This window comes from Lissotriton vulgaris, chromosome 4_1 (genome assembly GCF_964263255.1).
Source record: "Lissotriton vulgaris chromosome 4_1, aLisVul1.2, whole genome shotgun sequence".
Taxonomy (NCBI): Eukaryota; Metazoa; Chordata; class Amphibia; order Caudata; family Salamandridae; genus Lissotriton; species Lissotriton vulgaris.
In genome coordinates, this window is record NC_141691.1 from 1,418,038,690 (window position 1) to 1,418,050,814 (window position 12,125).

The 12,125-nt window shown below is 42.2% G+C and overlaps 1 protein-coding gene across 3 annotated transcripts in view; it reads right to left on the reverse strand.

Moving 5' to 3' along the window:
* The window catches only part of SS18 (SS18 subunit of BAF chromatin remodeling complex), a 359,812-nt gene that overhangs the window by 331,684 nt on the left and 16,003 nt on the right, over positions 1-12,125 (reverse strand). For all 3 annotated transcript variants that reach the window (XM_086965659.1, XM_086965658.1, XM_086965657.1), the window contains exon 2: positions 4,689-4,765. In XM_086965659.1, the coding sequence (XP_086821785.1) occupies positions 4,689-4,765 (77 nt within the window). The remainder of the gene's footprint in view (positions 1-4,688; positions 4,766-12,125) is intronic.

Genomic DNA, 12,125 nt, shown 5'->3' on the forward strand with positions numbered 1-12,125 from the left:
TACAAGGAGAATTATAAAAAAAAGAGGTTATCCAGAAACATTATTGGAAGAAGCTCAGACCAAGGCTCTTAAGGAGAATCGGGAGACATTATTAATGAAGAAGCAACAGATGGAAAAAAAACGGAATGTATTTGTGTCAAAATACTCGACTAACTCCCAGAAAATAAAAAACAACATAAAGAAAAGATGGGAACTCTTACAACAGGAAACAGATTTTCAAAACATTTTCAACGACAAACCTTTGTTTGCCTACACTCGTTCAAAAACCATCAAAGAGCTACTGAGTAATTTCTTGTGAAGATTGTACTGTATTCAGCTCTTTATAGATGTTTCAAATGTAGAAAAATGTACAGGTATGATTTTGATACTTGTTTCACTTATCATTCTGTTTTAATTTTCTTCACTGTTATTATTTGTATCATTCTCGTGGGACTGTCTCTTACTGCTCTTGCTTCTGATCGTCTGAATCGCGTTTTTTTCAAACACACACTTGTTCTTTTCAATAAAGTATGGTGACATTGTTTACACAAAAAAAAGGTTGAAGACTTGGTTGTTGATCGGATGTTGTTTGCGGCAGGGAACAGCAAGAGTTTGCGTGATAGGTAGATACCATGGGTGCTCCACCAATAGGAAACGTTGGGACTAGCAAGAGTTTCTTGGTATTGGTAGATACGACGGGCGCTTAACCAATAGTAACCGATGGTTGTACTACGAAAGCCGGAAGCGTCCGAATTGTTTGTTAAAAACCCGGAGGATTGTTCGTATCCAGGCACGGAGAGAGGACGAGTTTTGGCATTTGGGCATATCGGGTTTCTCTAGAAGGTGAGAGCTCAGACGGCTAGTAAATTGTTCGTGCTCAGGTGTTTCTTTAAATAAATCGCGGGAACTAGACTTATGGCTTTTTTCAATAATTTGCAGGTTGTAGTGACCATTCAGTGTCGAGTGGATTCTGGGATTAGTAATGCCATAAAGAACCTCTTGATGCGACTTAAGGTATGCATACATGAATTTACTAGGAGCTTTTCGTTAGATAGAGGTATGAAATAGTGAGTCCCCATTTGTTAATATTCGACAGGTTGAGACCATCTCGAGTTGGAAATAGTTACGAGGTCTGGAGCGGAAATTCATCGAAGTTCTCACTTGGGAGAAAGAAACTAGGTATGGAACAATGTGTTATATATAAGTGAGAATTCAGATGAAATTTAAGAACGTGTTGAGCTAAGGAATTCTTTGATTTTTGATTGCAGAATATGGTAATAGTTGTTGACTGACGTTAGTCAAATAGATACTCATTTGAGGGAGAGGCTCTCAATCATTTGGTGTAAGTAATTGTTTGACGTCGGTTTGCTGCACACACACACAACACGGGTGATGATGGTGAAGGCTTTTCTCTTGTTTATTCTTGTTTTTTCATGGTGATGACAATTTATGATTTTTCTTATATATTTAAACGTTTCAAACAATATTGACTGATGTGCCTGTAAATTATGTTTATTTTGCAGTGGTGCCCCTGACGAAGGGACATTTTCCAATGTCCCGAAATGCATTGGGCGAATACCAGCTTAATTTCATATTGATTGTTTGCTTTTGTATTCATATATTGAATCATGGACTATAGAGAAATGTAATGAAAAATGTTAACTGAAGAATAACACTACAATGTTTATGGTGAAATTTATTGTGAAGCAACATGAATAAATTTGTGAAAACATAAGCAGTGTTACATCAATAAAAAGAAACTTAAGTTGTGCGCAGCTAAGTCTGTGTCAACGCATGTAGACCAGCCACTTTTTCGCAGTTTAGTAACAGAGTATTGGGTATACTCTATTAGGTGCAGCACACAGATCAAAATAAACCAGTAGCAATTAGCTTATTATTGAGTAAATAGGTGTGCTCAGAACACATTTATTAGTTTTAAACACCTGAGTTTTAAGCAGACATCCTCAGGTTTTCAATGGTGCATTTTGCAAACATCAACTCAAATAGGGAGAAGGCTGGAGTGGGTTTTCCATGCATGCAAAAGCGTCATAATAAGTCAAAAGCAACCCCATCTCGCTCCCCCCCCTTTTTAATAAATCCCTTTGAAGCCTAGAAGGATGAAATTATTAAACTTCACAATCTATCATCAGACCATGTTTCAGGCTACCTTAATATATGACAATGTTTGTCAACGATAAAGTTGCAAATATCAATATTATGTTTCGCAACCATGGGTAGGTACTTACAAACCCTAGCCAGATATCTTGATTGGGCTCACTCATATGCCTCTGTTCTGCTAAGGATAATGATTGTTCAGAGCTGTGTTTTGATAGAAGGCATTAAGGCCAGCTGTTTGCGCAACTTAGATGAGTGCGGTACAGGAAGAATTGCAGGGGTGCTACTATGTGTTGGAGCGAGGTTCATAAGGTATTGACTGGCTTATCTAGTGCTTTGGTCAGAGAACATAGGTGCAGTTTGGGTGTGTGGGTGATGAGGTGAATTTGTTTTGAGACAGTGAGACTTTTTATATTCGAGTTGTTTGAGTTTATAGTTGGGACAAGAATGGAGTTCAGAGGCATTGTGTGGTTGGGATGACGTTTCAGATTAAAGGGTCTGCATGGAATTATAAGCGCTTGTATGACAAGTTTAGAGGGTTTTAGGACTCGGTGGAAGTCTTGTGGTTATTTAAGATGATGCTTGAGTGACTGTGCACCAGCGAATTTTCACAGAATTAGATTTTGCTACAAAATGTGAATTGGTTTGTCTGCAGATATTATAAGTTGCTTGTGTTTGTATGAGCGGTGCGGGGTCTATGTTTACTGTTTGTCGATTAGGAGGCCTATTGAATTTATATGAAACCAAACCGTTGACTAATTCTTCAAAATATCCAAGAGATTTGTCACTAGCCTGACTGTAACAGCTATGTTGTTGTAGTAGACACAGACTGGTCTTTTTCTGTGCATGGGGACCTTGGTTATTTTGTTCATTCAATAGACTTCTGACATTTCCTGTTGAAGGTGAATTTAGACAGGAATATCAGCCAGCCTGCCTCTATGTCTAAAGAATAGGCGCTAAACTTTACTGATTCCAAACAATGCTTATAGAAAGGCCTGGGATGAGGATCTGCACATTTTCTTTTAGTATAGAAATGTTTTATCGATTTTTCCATTTTTTGAGACGTCGGAGCTAGCAGAATAATTGTAAAACGTTTGGGGCTCTCAGCATGGGTGGTGCTTAGAGATCATTATCAAATGATTGTCTTGAATTCTGACTATGAGAGCAAAAAGAGAATGAGTTTTTTTCTAGGCAGAGTATTTCTGGGCCAGGTGACACCTGAAGGTTATGCAAACTCACCAGTCATTCATATAAACCAGTCATGTACCTAAATCCAACACAATCGAGGTGCCAAAAACATTGAATCTGGACACAGGTCGCTACTATTGGTTCTCTATTATAGAAGCCATTTCCTCCTTTTGAAGTATGTCACTTTTTAGATCTGTTTTACATGCTACTTAAGGCCTTCCCGAGTAGCAAGAGTTGACTGCAAGGAACAAAAGAGGATGACTAAACCTGAAGGACTGTGATCATTCAGATATCATTGGCAGGGAAACCAAAGAGTATACTAAGTCAGAATGGGGAGGAGTCAGACACAAATCCTAGAACAAAAGCCTCCATAACGAAAGCCAAGAAAGACTGCAAGCAAAAATTAGCTAGACACAGAGGCCACCAAAACTTCCCTCTGCCCACCTATCCCCAGCCAAGACATGGAGCCCAAAAGAGAATACCTATGTTTGACCTAAAGCATCTAAAACCTGATTTCCACAGTGGTGCCTATTCCAATAATGAAGAGGAGTGTTAAAGCTTTGACAGAAAGATAACCACTAAAGTTTACTTGGTCTCACATCTGGAAATATGTGGTTTGTGAGTTCACCCCTTACTTGTGGGCGTAGGTGGTCCAGATGATGGTCTGCATAGACAGCACGAAGAACAGCTAGATATTTCATGTGCAGTCTGCCACACTTTTGCTTAACAGCAAGGATGTTTGATGAATAGAGTTAAATTAGAACCACAGGCCCTGCCCAAAAAACTCCCTTGCTTTTCTCTGTTGGCCATGGATGTGGTGTTGGGAGCTCTCATCCTCCCAATGACAAAGCTGCAGGCAAAAACAGAAAGGCGAGGCTCATGCAGCTAACAGATCACAGTTACCCACGTAATTAGCCAGATGGCTTCCTGGCATTATCAACCCAGATATCCCCCCTCACCCCAAATCCCTTTCACCAGACAGCCGCCTGTCAACTAAATATTATGCACATGTGGAGATGAGGGGAGAGAAAAGGAAGTCTGGAATGACAAAATCAGTTGTGGCAGGGCCCCAGATTTGTTCACAGAATCAATCACCCGTGGCACAAGTTGCAAAGCCATTATGATAGCGATGACTGTGTGGAAGGGGACTGGAAAGTTAGTAAAATGGTATTCAATATCCTGCAAAAGTATGCCAGATGTGAAAGACTACGGCAGAAGTCTAATGAGGATTTATACCCTGAATTTTGTAATTTGTGCAAAGTTTAGACAGAAGGGGTTGCTGATTGGCTATAGACAGTCACATGATATAATTAATTATACTATAATAACCCTTTTGTACATAAGTTGTAGCACATGGTTAAAAATGTGAGACCTATTGCCATTCGCCTGATTCTGACTTAACTTACTGAGAACATTCAGAGGTCTTCCCTTTGTTCTGATAATCCATTATACATTGTATAAGATGGTTATTTTCATCCAGCATCTACAAAAGTAAAAAAGCTGCAAGTTATAAACATTTAATGTACAACAATATGAACACCAAAAAGAATGAATATGCCCCAACTTTCAATCACAACACCAACATTCACTATCTCAAATTAACTCAGTCTTTCTTCCTGCAGAATTTCTTCCTGTTAAGGAGTATGGCCTTGGACGGTAAACATCAGTCATTACTTCAAGGACTTTTTTTGTAAACTAGGTCCTAGTTTTAGGTGAAGGGAGCAGAAGTATAAAAGTGCTGCCGCTTTGGAAAGCTAAAAGAAATGAAGCGTTGAAGCTAAATGATAAATGCCACTATGTGTTTGTACGGCTCCATACTATACATAAAGGTAAGAAATAGATTATATCTGAAAGTAGAAAATGTGGATAAAAATTAACAATGATAACTTGCAAAAGCGCATTTTAAAATGACACCACATTTAAACACAGTACACAGACATACTTGTTAATGTAGATCTTAAATATGCTTTACCGCAGCTTGCTAACAAATAATTTGAATAAAAAGTGCAATGACGTGATCAAAATGCTTGAAAGGCTGACCTAGGCTTAACCTCGTCTTTTAGAAGGAAGACTGCTTGAAACTCTAAACTGTTTCAGTTAACATGAAAAGGATTCTGGTCTTTCGTTTTATAAAATAATTAAAACGCTTCTGCATGTAACTCTGAATTTCACATCTTCCTTAAGCATACATTCCTTACTGATATCGTGTAGAAATTTATTTCTTTCGGCATATTTTGTTTTGATTAAAAGCTGGTAAATTTTATCGCTCACACAGAAAACCATTCATAATTTGACCTAAGCTTCGTTTTGCTTGCTGAATTAAGGAGGAAAACACATATATGGCAAAATGCATTTTTAATTCATCAGCTGATGTAATGCTTTTACAACAAATTATTGTTTAGTTAAAATACATTTTGCTTTATAAGGAAAGGAAATGTAGTGAAATTATTGAAAACGAAGACTCAAACAGACACTCGCCCCCAGAAACAGATCTGGGTTGAATCCATCATGGTTCTTTAGCTCACTTCACCACCTCAGTTCAGACACAGCTATATGCAAATCAGTCGACCCTCTGCCTCATGGGAACAGTCCAGCCCGAACTGCCATGCCATGTCTTCCCTGAACCGGGTGGAAACCAGCATCCTGGAGCAGGTTTCAGGGTAACGCACCTTATCAGCCAGGCTAGCTTGAATCCAGAGGCAAAGTGAGCAACGGACCCAGTAACGTCAGCCAGGAGCCTTTTAAAAGTGTCAATTTAAAACACTGTCAAAATGTATAGCAACTCATGTATAATGCTTCTTACAACAGATCTACCAAACTTCAGTTCTACAATTTCCCTAAAGGTGTGATTGGTTAAGAGTAAAATAGCTATACAGGTCACGGAGAAAGCTATTTTTAGTAGGGTGTTTTCTATAAAAAGCTGATTAAATGAGCCAGGACCCTTCATGCACTGCTAACTGAGCAAAGAAGCTTGGTTAGTAAGGACCTTTATCGAATCCATTGACGATTTCATATGATTTCATAAAGGACTGGATCATCCATGCACCGCAATGTTACTGTTGCCTACATTTTTTAAGGATTTCAATTTATTGGGCACATTAATCTAGCCATTCGAGGATGGTACAAGAATGAATGGCGTAGTTCTCCAATGATTTCTTCAGAACCATGAAGAGTGAAAAATAATTTCAATTTTTGTTCCGGGTGTTGGCAGAACACTTAACAGTCCTGAAGAAGACCTACTGTAATGTTCCCCAGTTAACACATACATCCTGGGTCGAAACGTCGAAGCTTAGCCTCACCAAGTCCTGAGTTACTACACCCTTGCAATAAATGTTAAGGATAACATAGGATGTAGCTCGAACTACATATGTAGAAATAGGACAGCTTGTCCAAATCATTTTTTGTCATTGTCCCGATTCGTGCATTAGTTATTGGTTATAAGTATGTATGTTACACCGCCACATTATATGTTGTATTATTCGGTTTTGATTTTTGGCCTATGATTTAACTGTACAACAGTCATATACTCCATGCAAAAATTAATAGATATATAAACTCTAACATACTAATTAAGCTCTCTTGTCTGGTGTGTCCTGACTATTCCGGAGAATATACAATGTTTAAGTGATTATTATCCTTGACTCTAAGCAATTGTTTACCCGACAGAACACATTGTAGTACTTATCATATGTGCCCAGGTTCTGAGGGATACTGGGTTACCTCATTATATATTTTACGCTTGTTTGGAAAAGAGCTGTGTTTTTATTTCTTCTCGTTTCATACAGGAGGTTTAGACCATAAGTGAAGAGGACGGTCATCACTTTTTTATTTAGCTCTAACTCTTTTAGGCAACTTTTTTTTTTAATGGATGAACTCTGAAACATTGGCAGAAGCATGAACTAAGTACCTCACCTATATTCTTTAACATATTGTATGACTCCAGGTATATCTGAACAGCATTCTACCAAACAAAACAAGCCAGGTACAACACAAGCAGGTTAACTGAACGTATCTGTTGTACAGAAGTACATGGCGATTAAAAGCAGTTTGGTGCGGCATTCCTGGCACAATTATAGCTTCCTATTTTATAGCCAAGTATCCAATGACTCAATATGCATTCAGCCTGCACCACTCTGCAATAAAAGATGTGACAGGTGTATTAGTACAAGGCAGCGCACACCCCCAGTTGTCTCAGGCAAAGTAAGTGACAGGAGCCAGAGAAACGTTAAGCATTACCCACCTCCATCTTACAGAAGCACACAGAGAAGCACCAGGCAGAGTAGCCCTTCATGTCGCAAAAACTCAGTACCAGGAAAAGTCCAGATATCCTCCAGCTACACCCATCCTGCTTTTTAATATACCTCAAATCTTACAAAATGTTAAAGTCTTCTGGTCATTATAGTGAAGATTAGAACCGAGAGTATTTTGAATTGATTTTGGGTTTTGTAGAGTGAGAACACATTCCCTGAGGTGTCTCGGATCTACGTAAAAAGGAAACAGAAAAACGACAATTATTTGTTTGTGAAAAGCCAGGATTTTAAAAGCTTGCAAAAGCAGATTGCATTTCCAGTGGAAGCAAGTTCCAGGTCCAAGCGGTGCAAACCCCAGGAGGAGAGTTTGTAGGATGGCACCACCAGATTCCTAGCTGCACTGGGCCTAAGAGTCATATCCAGGACATACCTTCAAGTTTTTTTCTTAGAAAAGCAGGACCTACTCCCTGAAGCGCTTTAAACATCATCAAGTGAACAGAGAGCCAGTGTAGACGCAGCAAGGCTAGGGAGGCAGATTGGAATCTCTGGATTTTCATCAGCATCCTGGCAGCTGAGTTCTGAAGAATATGATGTTTTATCACGGGATGTCCAACCAGGACATTACAATGGGCAGAACAACCGTTTTAGGCAAATTCAGAGGAAGAAACCTAGCTATCTTCCTGATCGCAGTGAGTAGAGATTACTTTATTTATTTGATCTTTGTATGCAAGTTTGTCATCGATCATTATTCTCAGATTTTTCACCTTTTTTACTGGCACCGAAAGTGAACCTAATATTATGTCTGGCCACCAAGAGGGATTCTAAAAAGAAATGCTACTCCCAAATAAAATAACCTCAGTTTTTGAGGAATTCAACCTGAGGCAATTATCATCCCATCCATGAACCTACAGCCCTCAAACAGTTTACAGAACATCTTTTTAGGGTATGGGCCTTTCCTAGAAAGGGAAACGACAATTTGGGTGCCATCAGTGTATGACACTAGCGACAACCAGAAAGATTTTACAAGGGCCGCTAGCAGGGTTACATAAATGTTGAAGACGGTTGAGTTTATCGATGAGCCCTGCGAACCCCACACGGTAAAGAAAATGATTTGGATGTAAATTCACCCCGGGACGCCGTTTGGACTCTCTCAGTCAGAAAATATCTGAATAAGGCTAGAGCCACACCAGTCAGTCAGTCAGTCAGTCAAAGTAGGCTTTATTTCGATATGAATATATCTTTAAAAGCATCACAATACAGTTTTAAAATACATAAAAAGCCTTATTTAAAATACATATGAAGCATTATTTCATAAGAAAAACAGTTATACAAAAATCGAAATACAAATTGCGACAATAAATTACATAAAATAGCCATAAAATCTCAACTAAACAATGTAAGAGAGCCTTTTGGACCTAATCAACCAAGCCCAGTTTAAAAACTTCGCCAAGCCACAGACAAGTAGGGGCCGTGTATCCGATTTCAGAATGCGTAGGGCCTCACCACAATGTCTTGTACCTAGTTCTTTGCAGAGGGGTTTCAACCACCTAATGCGAGTGGCATTGTATGCGGGGCATATAAAAAGAAGATAAGGTACTGTCTCGATCATGGTCTCACAGAATGGGCAGAATGGAATGGTATGTGCTGTGGGCTTCCATCTGGCAGTCAATTCGTGGACAGGCAGCACTCCGACTCTAAATTTAAAATATAGAGCCCTATCTCTAGGTTTAGTGATGATATCAAGATAGGGCTCTCGGAATGCCGCCTCCTTATGCAATAGGAATTCGACAGTAGAACTACCTACACTAGGGTTTAAGTTCCTCGAATCCCTTACCCATTTCCAATAAGAGTTTTTCAGGACAGACTTAGGGAGTGCGGAGCTAGACCGCCAAATATTTCCAAGACCCACTTCACCCAGTAACCATTTCACATCCCTTAACCATCTTATTCTGTGCCAGCCAGGCATTGTTAAAACCTCTTTTAGCCCCTCCGCATAACTCGCAAGTTCCGAAACTCTCCATAGGCGCGCCCAAAGGAGACGAGGGCGTAGCCTTGCCTGATCCTTGATAGAGCGACAGCCCATATCAAGGAGTAGGGGAACAGAGGGGGTACTATAAGGGAGACCCATCAAGTCCTTCAAAAATTTGTGTTCTGAACAGGTTAACTCATCCACATTCTGCGCCCCCCAAAGCTCCGCCCCGTACAACGCCGCACTCACACCTCTTGCCTTATAGATATCCAGTACCGGGGCAGTTGGTTTAAAGGTAGAGGAACGCTGCTCTTTGAGCAGGGCCCCCACCACCCTTTTGTGATTTAACAGCATTTTTTGAAAATGACAGTTCCACCTCATGGTGTCGGTGAGGCGGATTCCTAAATAGTCAAACTCCTTGACCCTTTCAAGACATACTGAGTTCAACACGGGAGGCCTGCCTATCTTCTTCAGGGGATTCAGATATTTGGTCTTCCCCGCATTGATTTCTAACCCCCTCGCATCGCAAAAAGATTGGAACCTATCGAGGAGGCTCTGCAGCCCAACCGGGGCCTTCGAAATCAGTAGGGTGTCATCTGCAAATAAGAGCGTAGGTATTCTTTTGCCCGCCAGGGATGGAGCATCTGCAGGGTATTGTAAAAGATGCTCCATCACACCGTTAACGTATAAGGAAAACAGTGTGGGGGCTAAAACACAACCCTGGCGGACCCCTCTATTTACAGATATTCTGGCAGTCTTTTGGCCCTGATTTCCCTACCAAACCTGGGCAAAATTATCTTCATGGAACTTAATTATCAGGGATAATAGGTACGGTGGCATGCCCAAATCTGATAGGACCTTCCATAGATGGTTGCGGGGCACTAGGTCAAAGGCAGTCCGTAGGTCTATGAAGGAGAGATACAGACTGCCTTTGCCCAACAGAACCACCTTCCAATATAACAATAAGCGAAATGATTGTTCGATGGTCCCGGTACCAGCCCTGAAACCTGCCTGGAAATCAGAAAGTATCCCATTCTCCTCTACCCACTGTAGTACTCTCCCCAAAACCACCTTGCCTGCAACCTTCTGGGTGGAGTCCAGTAAACTTATAGGGCGATAATTAGCGGGTCGTCCCTGTAGGAAGGTACATCCTGACTATGGTTGCCCCCAACTTTTTGCCCTGTGTTTTAGCTGGTTTTGGACATAGTCGACCTGGGACCCTGCCAATCAGGACCCCAGGCCTACTGCTCTCTCTTTAAAATGGATTCCATGTACCCTAGGTACATTTCCAATTGGTACTGGGCCACCTTGTCAGACCCTGTAACTCAGGGCATAGGTGTACCCAGGGCCGCCAGGGGCTGAAGCATGTATTATGCCACCCCTGGCTGGCCTCCTAAATTTGACACAACTGGCTGCACGACAGCTGGGGCGAAGACGTGTAACCACCCTTCGCTTTAGGTATAGTAGCTCTATATCTAACCATACAATGGACACCCGAGTTCCTATCAGTCACTCCTATGGCAGGCCTTAACGATCCTGAAGGCAGAGTGCGTGGGCTCGTGTGAGCTAGGTTCAGGCCCGAGCCGAGCCCGGTTGCAGCTTGCGGAATCAAGACCCAATGGCTGTTCCATGATAACGCGTACCATAACGGTAACTCCGGTGTCGCGTTATCCAGGCATGTCGAGTAAGGTGTCATACGAATCGGGGTGCTGCCCTCTCACCAATTCTGGCGATGAGGTTAGCATCCCACCCTTCTAGAGGGACACGACATGTACGTAACTGTGAACCCCGGTTAAAGTTAACTGAAGCCTCAGCTCCACAAAATGGATGCTGCCACCACAGACACGAGTCTGACCTCCTGCTGCTGGGAGTCCTTCCAGCGAGGAGCACTTGGACAAAGGGTTTCCCGTCGAGGGCGGTGTTCGCACCGTCCCAGACAGGGTTTGTGTATTCTGGGTAGGTAGGGCTTTGGCGAGAAGGTGACTGCGGAGTGGCACCCCGGTGCTCACTACGCATCTGCCGGTTAGAACCAGTTCCAGGGGCGACGGCCCTGGCCTGGGGAAAGTCCGGCAGGGGAGAGGGGCGTAACTACCCCCCTTCCTGGTCCCGCCCTTAGGGCAGGACCTAGTCATGTACCCACCCCTTTCTTTAGAATAAAGACCGGAGCGGGGACCCTTCCAAATTAGATCATCTTTGATTCAAGAACTACTTTCTACGAAAGGACATTCAAGACTCTTCTCAAGATTTCTCCCTTGTGAGTAAGGAGTAGTCACCCTGCATCAGCGGGCACCAACTAAGAACTCTGCGGTTTGCTGTAAGTCCTTCCTCAAGGAATCCGACGGCCCAGCTCGACGAGAACCGGCTTCCCTGGCACCTCTGACCTCTACCCACGTCATCAGCTCAGCTGTGATCTGTGGGTGCGACGAGACCTCGAGGGACCGGCCATCATCAGAACCTGCACGCTCTTAACGCCAGCACGACCATCGAGGTAACTCTCTGGTGAGTGCTCTGGGGTCCGAGAAGCCCCGACCCTGAGCCGCTCCAGCACCGAAGTGCAGTCTCCCAGCATCTCCACGATCTGCGTGGGGCCCTTCTGCTCGCTGCTCAGCACGTTGTCTGGTCAC